Genomic DNA, 15940 nt, shown 5'->3' with positions numbered 1-15940 from the left:
AACCTCATGATAATATGGAGCCAAGGTCTGCAAAGACTAAGATCGGTTTAGCTAGCTTCTTATGGAGAGTGGTGGCTCTCTGGCTTGCTGGGGCTCACTACAGGTTTTACAACTCAAGAAGGTAAAAAGATTCTTTAGCATTCACCGCTGAGCTGGACTATTTCATGTGGACTAAAACTGTAGTTTATCATCTAACTGGTTTAATTCTATTAAGTGGAATAACATAGATTTGTAGATAATGTCTCTCTTGGCCACCTACAGAACTAGCAGAATTTTTTTTTATCAAGTGTTTTTCCCTAGAGTGTTGTTTGCTTTATCATATATTTTCCAAATCTTAGCAGAATACAAATCTCTACATTCATATCTGCAAAGTTTTTTATCTCCTTAGTCAAGAGAAAAAATAATATACTCTGTACCTTCCAGTTAGATGGTGAAATCGGTAATTCTTCAGACTTGTAATTCAAATCTATAGGTGACCTTAAATGCTTTTTATATATGCTGCCTTTTTTATCTTAAGGTAACCCTTCAAATATGGATCATGCATTCAATTATCTTTAGCTGTCAAGCATGGACTTCATTTGCATTTCTTCCCAGTGCTATAATTTTGAGGACTGGCAGGTGACCAGAGATGAGGAAAAAAACATGTATCTACCATCTAGGGTGCAATGTAGGCTTTTTATTGTAATTAAGTAGCATAGATATTCATGATTAGATCAAGGTCAAAGTAGCAGAACATTAGAGCTAAGAGCTGAAGTATAAAGGAGAAGGAAAATCACTTTCTGAAAATTGCAATTTAGTATCTCTACAGATTATTTTTTTAAGAAAATGTTAGAAATACAAGTATTGAGTATGTGATGTTGATCTACACAATGTGAACTGATTAAATATTTATGCTTTTAAACATGTCTGTTATTAACTGATCAGATTTGTAATCTGAAGAATTCACCACTATAGTGTGTTGTTTTCTGTTTTCTTTTTTCTTTTTTCTTTTAAAGAAGGGATGAGATACTTATGTTAACTATATCATTGGCAAAATCCTCTTGATATGGATTAGGTCCATGTATCATTCAAGTTGCTTTTTGAACTACAACTTCAAACAGCTTTATCTTCCTAGTTTACTAGACTTTATCATCTGCTGGAATTCCTTGTCAAGAAACACAGCAAAATAACGTATTTGGTTTTTCTCATACAAAATTTCCTAGGTAGCTGACTGAAATTACACTAAAGAGGGACTCGGGTGATCCATTAGGAAAGGCAGGGAAATTTCAGGAATTGTTGTCTATTTTAGTCTGGTGGGGGTTTTTTGTTTATGGGTTTTGTGTTTTTTTTTCTTTCCAGTGAAAGTAAGAGAGGAGGGTCTGACCATCATCTTCCATTCCAAAGGGAAGGAGATGGCCATGGCCATCTTTGAGATTAGGTCAGATAAACCAGGACACAGCATGTTGTTGCTTTGACCTGTCTACTGGTCTTTTCAGGGGGTACTCTGTGCATCTTATGATTTCAACACTGACTAGGTTCAAACCCTTGCAGAGCAGTAACGCCAGATTGCTGTCGTGTTTTCATTCCTTCTTTGTGAATGTCCAACCTCTTCACATAGGATGAAGCAAAAGGTTATCACTTCTGTGACCTAAAACACATAATTACTGGCTTTGCTGATGAGTTGAACTGATACTGACTTTTCTGCTACTTTTTTTTTTTACTTCTGAAAATAAATCTGCTTTGACAAGAGCCCCACGTCCCACTTGTTTTCTGGTTAGCTTCTTAGTCAATTCGCTCTGGAAGTCTGCAGATTTGGTCTTGAAATTTATTGAGGTCATAAACTTAAACATCACTTACAATGAGTGGTAAGAATATTTGCCTGGTACAGTCATACAGAACAATAAAAACTGTACCAAATCTCTGTGTTTGCAAGCTTTGATATGCTATTTCATATTTTATTTAATAATGCCAACAATCTACATGTTAATGCTAAAAAGCTAGAGGATTTCAAATGTTGTTATTTAATAAAATGCCCTTTCTTACTACTCTAGAGCAAGTGCTTCAGCAGGTGTCAGGTATTTCTAGCAAATAATTTCCATACCAGACATAGAAGAGAGACATTTTTCCCTCTGCCATCTTGGGTCACCTCAGGTTTTGAGAATTGTTTATTTATAGATTCCAAAGTTATTGTAGTGCTTCAACACTCAGAAAAGCAAAGAAGTGCTATAACCCCTATTTGCATGCATGGCAATTTACCAAAGGTAAATGAATCGGCATTCCCAAGCCTGAAGCCAACAGTTTTGTCTTTGTTTTACTTCTCTTTCCTCTGGCTCTGAGAACAGAGTTAGCAATTCTTAAACCTAGTAACCAGTGAGCAAGATTTAATATGCCAAATACCAGATTGGTAACTTCTCCTCTGCCACAGCATGCTACTTGAAAATCCTGAGATAATACTTCTGGCTTTGAAATGCATCCAGAAAAATTCTTTTATCTCATCAGCCCTCTTTTGAGCTCCCTTTTTTTCCTCACTTCACTACTACCCTTCTCTTGCTGCTGGACTTCAGCAGACATGCAATGTTTCAGTACTGCCTTGAATTGAAAACTAACCTCATTCAATCAATAGAAAGCAAAAGCAAAGTAATACTTTACCTGTTCAACCACAGCAACAAATGGCTGTGGTCTGTTAAATAAGTGGTAGCAAAAGGCACTTTTCTCTATGGATGTTGAGCTGGATTGCTTTTGTAACAGTTAGGCTGTGAATGAACTGGCTTCCAAAAAGGAGTGTTTTGGAACAAATCCAGACTATTATCGCCTTCCCTCTCTCCAAAAAGGCATAAAGGTGAACATACCAGGTTGTATTTCCCCTTCCAAAATGTTGTGTCTTGTTTATTTTGGCAGCAAGTGAAACATACCAATGTCTCGTGTCTCTGATTCTTTGCAGGCAGTTCCTTGATGACGACTTTTGGGGTAATTACTAGTGCACTAAAAACGTGCTGTGTGCGATATCGCTACTTTAGCGGAGGCATGACAAACTGGCTAGATCATGCCAAGGAAAACTATGGTGGTCAGTACAGTGAGACCCAGGTGGAAAGCACAAAGTTGCTTGCCAGGCTTTTCCCGTTTTTTGCTTTCCAAATTCTGTACAGAACGTGTATTATGCAGGTGGGTACACAGCTTTTAAACAAAAATCTTGAAATATACCGTGACATGTGTTTACTACTATGTCTTAGACATGGTTTTTTAGTTGTTGCTTTACCAGTGGAGCAACCTTGCATAGTTTTATTTACCTGAGAATATACCTTGCTCTATCCTCTCATCAAATAAGTAAAATAGACAGTCAAGACTCATTAAGGAGCTTGTGTTCGTGCTGACTACTTGTTTCTCTGAATTCTTATTGGCTGAAACATCTAGTGCTACAGTCTTGTGCTCCTCATGCTGCCATGTTGCAGTTATCAGAGACTCAGGCCTGGCATTCTTCTGAAAAAAATGTAATTTTCCAATTTCTTAGATGTTCAGTCACACTTTTTGGGAGAGGTAGAAAATCCTTATTTTCTCTTTTGGATGCCTATTTCTCCTACTCTTTTGACAGGATTATTTGTCTGGTGTACACTGGAAATGGGTGGGTTTCCATTTGTGGAAAGAAGCAGCCCTTTCACAGCCACTGTCAGGCTATGTGGTTCTTTCTGCTTCTCAGTGAGTGTATGTTATATAAATGTAAATGTGTCAAGAAGCTACTTAAGCTGACATGATTCCTTCAGATTCATTTCTGTATGGATGATCCTGGCTAAGCGGCAGTTTGAGGTATCTTGCCCTTTGGCAACTGGAATAACAAATTTATGAGCTGGCTCAGAAATCCATTTTTACTTATTGGTGTTAAAATGCTGCTTAAGGAAATTCTTACCAATATGTAGCATATACTGCTTTATTGACACTTCCTCTTGCCATCATCCTACGCTCCCATCCATCTGCCTCATTCCTTTTCCTCTTCCCTCCCTCCCCTTTCTCTCCTCGCCAAAAGCACAAGAAATCCAAAGCAAACAAACCCCAAACCAACAAATGCACACATATGGCCAAGGCTATGCATTAATGAGCAGATGGAAATGAACCAGGTATCATTAATCACAGTAGTAATAATCAGGTATATAACTAAAAAAGATAAAAAGTATTTGTACTGCTGAAGGAGATTGCTTTTATTCCTTTGGCAGAATTTCCAATAAGTTTAAGGTTCTTTCTTAGACTACGCAATAGATAAGTACCTTTTTCTGTAAAGATTAATAGTATTTTCTCCATATTATTAACAGCTTTCAGTGCCTGTGATTCATTTTGATGATATTTTAATGCCTATTAAGAAATCAATTCTGATTTGCAATAGGCAATGAAAAGAAGAAACCAACAAGATTTGGCTCAATTCTGATCTTTCATAGCTCTATTCCTATTTATTCACCCCTCTACAATTTATCTCTTCTTTTGGAGGTGGAATGTAGGTGAGAAATATATTTATTAAGAGCTAGTATTTAAGTAATTCTTTAGTACTGAACAGACTCCCAGTGAGTAGGGTTGACTATAACCATTGATTAAAAACCATGCATAAGCCCAGTTATTAACTACATGTTAATGTTAATTTTCGACTGCTAAAAAGCAGTAATATTCTATGTGGATTTATCATTATCAGTCATGTTGAAGAGCCTCACAGAACGCTGCAGGAATCCAGAACTCTCTAAAAACAGAAACAGGGTAAAAAAAACCAGTTCTACATCGAGCTCTGTGCTGACTGTGCTCTGTGAATTGCTCAAGTTTCCTCTCTTTATTTTTCTCATCAGTCTGTAAAATGGAGAAATGGAGCACATGAAATTAGTCATGCTGCACATGAAATTGCAATGCTTAGTTAATCAAGCTTATTAGGAAAAAAAAAAAAAAAAAGGAAACAAAGACCAAAAAAACCACTACACAAAACCAAACTGAAAAATCTGTTGGTAGAAGCTATTGTGACTTTTTTTTTTTAATAAACTCAACAGATCTTCTGTAGAGTCTTACACAAGTGGGAGGAATTATTGGTTTTTGAAGTGAGACATACAAATATATTTAATTTCATACCCTGATGACTACCATTGGTGGCTTCCTCATCTAGTTGGTTGTTTTCTTCTGTTTCCAATTCCCAAAAGTGGAAGGAAGTCCTCTGTACAGCTGCTATGGCTGTCAGTTACATTAAGCTGGTTCTAAGACTGTGGCCAAATCTTCATTCCCTGTAGCTTTTAAAGCCGTATGCTGGCAAGAGTGTCTTAAAAATTACTCTCACCCTGAGCACACGATCAGAAGTTCAAAATAACTCTGTATCTTGCTATTCTAAAATACTCTTCTGTTAAATACTGTCTATGAGAAGTGACTAAAGTATTAGGCAGAACCATTTAGTATGTTGGCTGATGGTTGTGCCTAGGGATGATCAGATAAACTCATGCACTGCTGCTTAGATTTGTTAAATTCAAGGGCAAATGAAATAGAAGGAAAATACGTTCTGGCACAGAACAAGACAGTCACAATCTGAAAGGCTTTCATCATGAGTGGTTGTTCCTTTTGGCCAACAGGTATTTGGTTTACTGTGACTTCTTCAGAAGGAAGAGAGCTGAAGTTTCCAAATATAGTAGAAATCTTATCCATGAAAGGTACCTAGTATACTAACGGAATGGGGTTTTATGCTTCAATACAGATTCCTTCAGGATATTATCTCCAAACCATGAATTCCAACTTGCACTTCAGTGGATTTGTCTTGCCAGTTGCAGCGATGAATGTGATAAGCATCGTGCCACTACTGATTCTTGTTCCTATTTTGGAATGCATTAACTCATATCTCTTTAGTTCCAAGGACACTGGACATTCTACAACAATTTACATTGGTATGTATAAAATACATGTGCTTATACAGTTTTAATATGTATTCTGTTTTTGAAAGAGAAACTCCAGTAGCTGATGGGTGATCCTGTACAATTGTTTCTGAATATAAATGTTAAGATAGACTTGTTTGGGGATAATTCTCAGAGATGAGTATGTTTCAAAGTGTTGAAAAGACAGCCCTGGAAAAAACATACTAGGTATCAAGAAGAAAATGCATAGCTTTTGACTAGGACAGAGACTGAGACTCTTCGGACCAATAAAAAATTTTGAGACACACTCACAAATAACTAGGAGTCATCCTAAGGCATTGGTGATACAAACGGTACTAACCATTTAGGCCTGAGACTTATTTTGATTAGGTTGTCTCCTATACGTTTATCCATTGACTTTTGGCAACTTAATTTACTTTGAAAGTCTTTTTTGGGGATGGGACAGTCCTTTAGTAAGTTGCTTTATGATACTGGAGAGAAATGTTCACTGCTCAAAATGGTGAGTTTGGATTTAAATAACTAGGTTAGGAACAAAAGCTTTTTTTTTTTTTTCTGATATCTTTATGCTATAACTGCATCAACATTGGGACTGCAGCTCATAAGAGGGAAACTATATTATCACTAGTAGAGTTTATTCCAGACTCTGAAGTTGCACCACAAGTGCAACGAAAGTGTCTAGTCTAATTCTGTGTCTGTAATAGGTATTTTTAGAACTGGTAAGCAAAAGAGAACATGCAGACAACTATGTAAAACAAATGGACGCGTACCGCTGGACTGCTGTTTGCCCTGAGTAGGCTGAATATTTCACAGGTGGAAGGTTATACGGAGAGGTACAGCTTTCCTCTCTAGTACTAGAACTTACATTTGAATATTTAGTATGGGACAATTGTCCAGGTGCTTAGTACCTTATTGTATATTCATTTAAATTAAAATGAAGAGGGATCTTCAGAAGGGAAGTATTCTCTCTTTCTCATAGAAGTGGTACAAAGAAGCCTTCTCTGTTGTGAGTCCCAGTGTTTTTAACAGTAAGCATTGTAAGGTCAGGCTTGCAGACTGGTACTTATTCCAGAGAAATCCATAGCCTGGAAGTAATGGTGGCATCAATATGGGTTGGGCCTCCCTCTGACAGTGATGTGTGTGGGGTTTGAGTTGGGGTTCTTTTATTTTGTTGATTATTTTTTTTTAATTACCCCCAAACCTCTTATGTTCTAGGATCTGGAGGGATCCTTTGCAACTATCTTCTGACATCAGCTACACCTAGCACTGCCAGAAAAGCAGCTTCCATTCTGTACTCACTTAAAACTATTCCCTTTCATAGATACTCTCATTAAACTTCTTACATTTTTTTATCTTCCAGCCTGCATTACAAATCTCAGACAAAAATATTAATAAACGACTATTTTCTCAGTGTGCTGCTATTAATTCAGTGCCCCATGGCAAGCAGCACAGTGAGTACTGACACACACAGAGGTATTAATCTGACTAAATTAGCCTAATTACGAGTGTTATTAAGTTTTATACAAACCAGATGCATATAACGCAGCAGGCTGCAATTACCCTAGTTTTTAAAATAACGTCTGCATTAAAACAGAAAATGCACATTCAGATAATAATTTTCCTTAAAACCATGGAAATTTCAGGTTGGTATTATTGTTCTATCCTGTTATGTTGAACAGCAGTAGAATATATGCAGTGGTTTATTCTTAATAGCTTCATTTATTAAAATAGCCTCCCGTTAGGGGTGGTAAATTACCTGAGGCATAAAAATACCTGTGAGTACAGGCGATGGCTTTAGATATCCAAGTATATGACTGCACCTGCAAGTATGGTAGACCTCTAAGTGCCAATATTTTTGCCGACAGTTAATTAGGTTCACAATTATTTTCAGAAGCAAAATTGGGAGTATAAATAAGCTGTTGGTGTTAAGCCAGCCTATAACTATATTTTAATTCAAGTCTTGAGAGGAAGAAATATAAATAGTTTTCTGGAAAAATTCAGTATGTTAAGAATAACAGTTTTCAAGGATGAACCATGTAGACAATATTGACCTCAAAATGTCTGATTGCTCTGTAATAAGGATCTATATGAAAACTGTAATCTATATTACTTTCTCTGTAGTTGGTGGTTTATCTGTAAATTAGGTATGTTCTAAAAAAAATTAAAATCTTAACATAAGTGTAGATTGTATGTCAAATATATTGAGTATCTGGACCTATTTATGAAAAACATAAGGATTTAGTAAACAGATTTTTTTTTTTCCAGTTTCATAGTTTGTTTGTGGTTTTTTGATGGGAGTGGGGGGTTACGTATTTTATGCTATTTTAGTCAATAGTACAGAAGATTCAGCAGAGAACTGAGGGTGTGTCCATCAGTTATAGGCAAGAGGTACTTGAACCATAGAAGTTCTTGCTCTAATATTCTTAATGCCTGATTACACTGAAATGTTTTACTAATCTTAGATTTACTTCATCCAAGAATGACGTGGAGAACAGCTTTCTGTACAGCACTCTGTAAAGCAAGCCTCCAGTCCAATGTCTGTTTGAGGTGATTTGGGAGTTGATGACCATGTCTCCTTAAAAGATGTTCTGGTTTAAACAGATGCTAATTCCAGAGAAGCTTTTTGACCTGTTTTACTCAGGATATGAGATCAAGAATCACAAAGGTCCAATACAACCTTAGTCTCTAGATAAGATAAACAACCTTGTCCTAGTCTCAGCTCCAGATGTTCCTAAAACAGCCTGTTCTGCAAAACCAAAGCCTCAGATGGTCATTCCAAACTGCTTGCTTTAAGGAGTTCTGAAGCGAGAGGAGGTAGAGGGAAAACTAGGTCTCCAAGGCTCTGTTTCTTCCTCTGCCACATAATGTCTCAAAAGAAATATTACACTTGCTGGGCATTCTGAGGTTACTTTTTCTGAAATAGTTTGGCTTTTAGTAAGGAAAATGCTTAAAATATAGCACTTTGTAGTAATATTGAACTGCTTGAGGTTTCTTTAGTACTAACGTAATTTTTCACTAGGAGAACTCTTGCTTTGGTAGATTACAAGAAGATCCTTGAGGGCTTTATACCTCGCCTGGATAAGGTGCATTGGCTAGAAAATGCTGTTGAATTCCCTCCTGTCATCAATTTTCAAGCAATAATTCATTGATGTTCTTATTAAGCACTAGAGAGGCCTTAACAGCAAAAGAACTTCCAAGCCTCAGGTTAGGCAGGGGGGAGGGTATTTGAAGTTGTGAAAATGCAGGAAAACTGTGTTGGTGGATGGGTGTCAGAGTCTGCTGCTGAGAGAAAAAACAGTGATGCGTGCAAAGACCTAACAAAACTAAGGCCATTTGGCTATATGAGTTTTCTGCCTCTCCTGTCCTGACACGCAAAGAGTCAAACTTTGTATATGTTATAATATGAAACAAAAGCCTTTGATTGTTGACAGCAGATCTATTAAGTATAAGAATTTCCAGTCGTGAAGTGAGAGGAGGCTTTGTAAGACGATTGGAAAAACATAGTCCAGGTATTTGAGCCCAAGCTGTCAAAAGGACCCAAATTCTCACACCTGTACTTAAATTATGGCTTAGAAATGCTGAGGAATCACAGACCTAGTCAAAATCAGTGGGAGCTCCAGGAGTCTAAATGTTTCAAGTTCAGGAGACTTAATTGAAAACTTTGCTGTCTTGGTGGTTTTCTTTTCTGAGAGGCTACAACTGTTTCATGCTGTCAACATCAAGAAATATGAAATCATACATTTAGATAGTATCCTCTATGCAATGCGTGGTGGAGTGTGCAGTATTAAAAAGACATCTGAGTTTATTACAAGCTTTTATCTTGCATTGAGTCTAAACATACAGGAGTTTTTACCTGCCCTGTGTACTTGTGCAGTACTTGTACTTGTGCCTTACCACTGAGCGGGTGGCAAGGCTCGGTGGGTTGCATGTGCAGTAATATACTGAAATGTATGGTGGAACATGCAGTGGTACTTCTTCAGGACAGCTGAATAAGACAGGAGACAACTGTAGTCCAACAGTTTATGCGTAAACACTTCGAAAGCTGGAGATTTTCTCTTCCAGTAATGTAGCTCATCTCATTCTAAAATGTTAAACAGTCCAGCCAATGTCCCATAAACTTTCAAAAGGAGTGCAAGGGAACTCTACAGCAGAGGGAAAGGGGAAAATGTAGGAGTGCTTGATCTCCTGAGGTGTGAGATGCACTGCTGATTTTTCCACACACAGCCCTCTTCATCTACCATGGCCTGCAGCCTTAGAAATCTAGTGTTTCAACTGCCTGAACTACTTCTTTTTACATAGAAAACAAATAGGTAAAGTATGTGTGTGTATTGCAGAATATTATTGCTGCTTGCGTAGGAGAATTTCCCTCTGCTTGGTAGTCTTGTTACTATCCAATCTCGTGATATCTGAAAGGGCTGCTGCCTTTTCTTTCTCTTCTCCTTTCTTACCTCCCCCAATCTTTAAAAGAAAAAAAAAAAAACCAAAACCAAACCAAACCAAAACAAACCGGTGCTGACCTGAAGTCCCTATGCCATATATTTAGAGTTAGGCTTGTGGTGTAGCCAGCACTCTTTATTGTTTAAGTGTCCAGAGGGGATGTGTTTGGGGGGTAGCAGGGGTAAGCTTCTTTTGCATCTCCTAGGACTTTGCTTCATTCTAAACGCATGATGACCCTGTAACTACAACCTTGGTGAATTCTCTCTGTGCTCTTTACCCAGTTGTAGGTCAGTTATCTGCTGCACTTTCCGTGATGGTTGCTGGCTTCTCTGAAATACACCGAAAGCATTTCCCTCAGGTGGAGCAGACTCTTTCTGAGGAGGTTCTTCTGGTCTCCTCCATGCCTTGTTTCCACTTAGCTCCTCAGTATATCCTACTTGGAGTGGCTGAGGCCCTGGTAACTCCCTCCTGTAAGTAAAATCTAATAGACTAAAGCAAGAGTGTCCTGATTCACAGAGAATTTTATCAGCTTCCTAAAAATAATTACTGTCATCTGATATTTTATCCCTTGTTCTCTTCAATGGGCTAAATGAGAAGATCTGTGCTTTACCTGCTTCAGAGTAGCACAGTTTGTCTTGCTGGCTGTAGCTCAGTGAGCAATGACATTGTTCCAGATTAACTGGAAGGTAACACAGCCCAGTCAGGTCCCTGGGGTGCATAATCCACCGTTTGGTGGGGGATGATGGGAGTGGTGGGACTCTGGGCTCAGATGCGTGACTGGTCTTGAAGCTGAACCTGCTTCAGGCAGGGGCTGGACCAGATGAGCTCCTGAGGTCCCTTCTGACCTGAAGTCTTCTATGATGATTTCCTTGAGATGGAACAAATAAGCACATGACAGCTGAGCTGTGGTTATGGTCTATGAGAACTTTTTAGACCACAAAGCAAGGTGAAGCAATTTAGCTTAACCATTTTTATTTGTGGACCTAGCTAATGAAATTACTGTGCATTTTTCACTGACACAGAGCATATGCAGGCGAGTAATGCGATTCAACTGACAGGCAGGCTAACCTGGAGAATATTGTAGGCAGATGCAAAATTTTCGTTTGCTCCAATAGGGAGCCATGTGAACATACCTGCACAGAGGATCATGCCTTAACTTGTGGCATGGAACCAGAGATAAGGATTCCTGTTTTGCAGAACACAGGCAGAGCTTAGCTCACACCTGCCATCCATAAATTATGTAGACACACTCTTGATTGTGAGTCTGAACCTTCTTTCCCTTCCATAATTTACCTTTCCACATCTATGCAGACGCTCCTGAGGCTTATTTTCTTCCAAGTACACAGAGTGCTTGCCAGTGTTTTACCTTGCAGACCTTAAAAAAAAAATGTTAGCATTGCAAAAATAATCTAATCAACATTCACTTTAAGAGACACAGGTTAAGTAATTGACTAGCTGATCTCTGCAGGCGTTTAATTCTATAGGTTGAGTGTCTATTGTTCCAGTACAACCCCAGAAATCTTCAGATTTTTATTTAAAAGCAGGAAATAACTTCAGTATTTCAGCTTCATTCTTACACTCTTAAGACTACTAAGAGCTGTGGGTCATGGTCTGTCACTGAAAAGGTAATTTTCTCTAGTTTTAAATACTTAGCACTTTTATAATGCCTCTTCATCTGATAGCTCTCAAGTACTTTACTGAGACAGGTTTCTAGGCAGGTAATGTGGTTTCTAGGTTACAGGCTAAGTGTAACTGAAAACTGTGACCTTCTCTGTTTAGCTTAACAAAAAAAAGGTTAGGAGGTAGCTTGCTTAGTCTTCTCATGCAGAAGCATTAGAAGAATTTTGCTGGTAGATTAAGGCTTTTTAATCTAGCATGCTGGGACAGCAGAAGTCCAATGACTGGAAGATGACATTAGCTTTTAGAAAAGAAATAAAGCTCAGTCTTGTGTTTTCTTTGGGGTTGTTTTTTTAAAAATCTTTTTAAAGGATTGTGATTTGAATTTCTTAGGAAAAGTTACCTTCCCCATTTAAATAAAGATCAAGCATCTTGCCAAGAGCTGCAGTTAGAGGTGCAATTGAAGAACGCAGGTAAATTGGGACCAAGTCTGCATTTGAGACTTGCATATAGAAAACTAAATGTAGGTACCTAAACCAGTAGGTTGCTGCTGTAGTTGATGGGAATGCAGGCGTCCCTTCGCTTGCTCACACACAAACGTCTGGCACCACTTCTCATGGAGCACCTAGACTACGCGTGTGGGGCAAGCAGGCTCTGAACTGTCTGTGTGGCCTCCAGCCGCTGCCGGAGGGGAGCATGGTTTTCCCATCGGTCTTGCACCTTATCAGACAGCCCTGTGCAGATGGCTGAGGTGCACTAGAGCATTTCAGGCAGCACTAGTCATCAGGCTGCTGAACTGAGCCTCAGGTTTGTGCTTCAGTTTGAACTGAATTTCTGTTCGGGAACTATTCAGTGGATCTCCATGGATGGTAATGACAGCCTAGACACTTAAATAGCTGTTTCCTCTTTCCTGACATTTTACTGCCTCTCTTATGCAGAAGGTCAAATTCAATTATCATTTACTTGACGTGAAAGTACATGATCCAAGTTGAAGACAGAAATGTTCGCACTTGTAATCAGAGGGGAAAGAGGGGATATCTCCTTTCTGAAGTGCTTGGTTAGAGGAGCTAGTTTTGGCATATTGAAATCTTTATCTACATCAGTGCCCTGATACTTACAATTGTGTTTACACAATACATTTCATTATCTTGTTGATAGGAGGTTTATATAATCATTTGCTTCAGGTGGCATGAGCATCTCAGAATAATATCAGCATTTAATATTTCCCTAGCACTCAGGTAGCCTTTAAAAAAAAAAAAAAAAAAGACAAAATAGTTGCTGTCCTCCACAGTGTTAGAATTTAAGATCTCACAGGCCTCTGACAGCTTGAATTTGTATCCCTAGCTTGGTTTAAACTAGGAAATTACTCTTTTCTAGACAAATGATTTAAAAGGGGGGCCAACAAAAAAAACACAACCAACAAACCCACCACAAAACCTCCAAAAATACCACTGGAAAAAAAAAAAAGGCACAAAAAAAACCCAAAAAAACCAATACAACTCCATCCTGTGGGACAATATTAGCAGGCATTTGCCCCCACAGTCCATAAGGTTGCTGGTGAAGGGAAGCCAGCCTGCTGGCCACAGCAGCTGTGTTACACTGCCAGTGTCCAAGCCACCTGCTGCGGCGTCACTGCTTTTCCCTACAAAGGGTTAGTAGATTTGCACTGTTTGCTGAAGTGCTGCAAGAAGATCACCTGTCCATCAGAAAGTCTCAGACCACTTAGAAATGGGAAGCCTTGTAACAAACAGCTCTTTTAAAAGGATATATTGAGGATCACTTCACCCACCAATGAAATGCAATAGTCTTCAGGGTGAAATGCAGCAGCTGTTTAATAGTTCCTGGCAGTGCCATGGGAGAAGCGAGGAGCAGAGTATGCAATGGGAGCAGCAGGGGTAATTTAGGCAAGTAGGATGCAGTTACCTGGCCTGAATTTGGCCAAGCTGTGTATTTTACACCCCTGCTTTTAGAAGGGAGGAATAGCCAAAAACTTTTTAGGTTCTTAGTGATTCGTGTTAGCTAGGACACTGATTGTACAATGTTTTAGACTATACTGTTGCATCTACAGATGGTGTCCCAGGCTCACCTGCTTGCTTTTTCCCTCAGACTTTTGGTTCTTATTGTGAATGAGGAAAAAACACTATCCATGTTTGTTTTTTTCTTTACTGTGCTTCAAAATCTCTTGTTTGGACATCCAAATTAAAAAGGATGGAAGAAGATGATAATAAAATTTCATTGGTATTCAGAGCTGTTTCAGGCAACTCAGCATCCAAACAGGATCCTCTGCTGACAAAGTTTCTCAAGCTGGAGGTCATTCAAACTCAACTAATAAAGCAGGCTGTGAGAAACTGGGGCTTGGAGAACAAGCGTGGATGAGGGCTCAAGGTGTGAAATTAGAAAACAAGGGGTTTTGATAATCAATGAAAGTTACTCAGAACAGCTATCATAAAGGCTTACTGCTACTGTAACTTAGTTTAGTCAAATTACAGCTGGTGGGTTTATTCATAATCATCCATGCTACAATGGCATGCTACAGCTCCTTGTCACCACCATGGCTGTTGCTTCTTCTGGTTAGGCTTCTGGCAAGAAAGTGAAGACCAATGTCTTAAAAATTAGCCAGCAGCTCTGGGGATTTCTCTCTGGGGAAGAGGAGCATTTTCCAGCCTTAAATTAAAGCAAGGTAACTGTCCAAGTTAAGGTAGAGCTCTAGATTTTGGAAGTATTCACTAGTGACCATGCTGCATTGGCTCCGGCACAGGAGGTGCTGCTGTCCTGTGGTTGAGTATCACATCCGCTCTCCTCACGCTTGCTGACTGTGGTGGTGTTTCTCTGGTCTTGCTGTGCCTGAGGCTTTGAAAGGTGAAAGCAACTGTCTGGGTGAAAGGTCTTTACATACTTGTGGAATACCAATAGTTGTATGTGTGGTGGTTTATTACAGAGATTAATTTAAAGAGTTTAGATAATTCTTTGTTAACAGGTAAATGCTAACATGTCCACTTGCCCTTCTGCAGCAAGGATATTCTCTGTAAAATATGGAAAGTCCCTATTAAAGACACTTTGCATTTTTTTCTGTCTTATCTATCTTCTACCATTGTTTACTTCCTTCTTTAATCTGTAACTATATCTGCTTCCTTTCTAAGGTTCCTTACTTTCATTCCGGCTTGTGCCAGAAAGAATTAGAGGGATTTCCATGCATTTTTTAACTCTCTTTAATGGAGCTGGCTGTTTTATGGGAGCTTTCATTGTTCAAACAGCCCATGCGGGCACTCAAGGTAAGAATATGCTCATGACCGGTGTTCCTGAGCAGTTTTCTAATATTATTGATTTGGAGAATTAGGCAGAAGAATTAAAGGGGATGCCAAAGTTTTATTGATTTGCTCTCACAATTAAGATAGAATTAAGATAGGAAATAGCCTTCTAGCTGTAGTCATCCAATTTTAATGAGTCATCCTAGTTTTGATAGAGCTATTGAAGGATGGCATCTTGCAGGAAGCCCTCAACTCCGATCTCTATACTTCTGTCCTGGAAGACAAGAAAATAAATTGTCTAGGAAGCACCTTTTTTTGTTCATGAAGAAGTATGTTCATGTTAGGCATGTTTATGTGGAAGCCTCTGGCCATGAGAGCAATATTAGTGCTTTGAAGAATGGAGAACATAACATGCCAGCCTTTCTACTCCACAGCGTTGCAGGGGAAAGGAGGTTGGGTTGAGTGTTTTAAAGCTCTCTGGGGAATTTGTTCCACTGCTTCCTTACACCTCTCCATCTGTGCAGCTACTGGAAAAGCCAGATTCTGGGACAGTATTGTCTCACTGTGGTTTTACCTTTTGCAGATGAGTTCTGCAATTCCCAGACAACTTAGTGTTTCAAAAGGAGTTATTTCAGATTTGGCCTCCTGAGGAGAACTTAGTATAAGCCCTGAACTGGAGACTTTTCTGGGTTGCTGACTTTCAAGACAGGCCAAAATTGTCTTAGTCTTTTTTTCCTTTGCCAATGAGTCTTTGTTCAATACAGAAAGGCTTGTTTCATAAGT

The 15940-nt window shown here is 38.8% G+C and overlaps 1 protein-coding gene across 8 annotated transcripts in view; it reads left to right on the top strand.

The window, feature by feature from the left end:
- Window positions 1-15940, top strand: part of SLC15A5 (solute carrier family 15 member 5) — a 71210-nt gene that overhangs the window by 44803 nt on the left and 10467 nt on the right. For all 8 annotated transcript variants that reach the window (XM_027782794.2, XM_027782796.2, XM_027782795.2 and 5 more), the window contains 4 exons: window positions 2921-3141; window positions 5684-5870; window positions 10574-10762; window positions 15050-15181. In XM_027782794.2, coding sequence (XP_027638595.1) covers window positions 2921-3141; window positions 5684-5870; window positions 10574-10762; window positions 15050-15181 — 729 coding nt within the window. The remainder of the gene's footprint in view (window positions 1-2920; window positions 3142-5683; window positions 5871-10573; window positions 10763-15049; window positions 15182-15940) is intronic.

The sequence above is a fragment of the Falco peregrinus genome, chromosome 6 (genome assembly GCF_023634155.1).
Source record: "Falco peregrinus isolate bFalPer1 chromosome 6, bFalPer1.pri, whole genome shotgun sequence".
Taxonomy (NCBI): Eukaryota; Metazoa; Chordata; class Aves; order Falconiformes; family Falconidae; genus Falco; species Falco peregrinus.
Note: the sequence above shows the minus strand (reverse complement) of the source record. Positions and strands in the feature narration are given on the sequence as shown.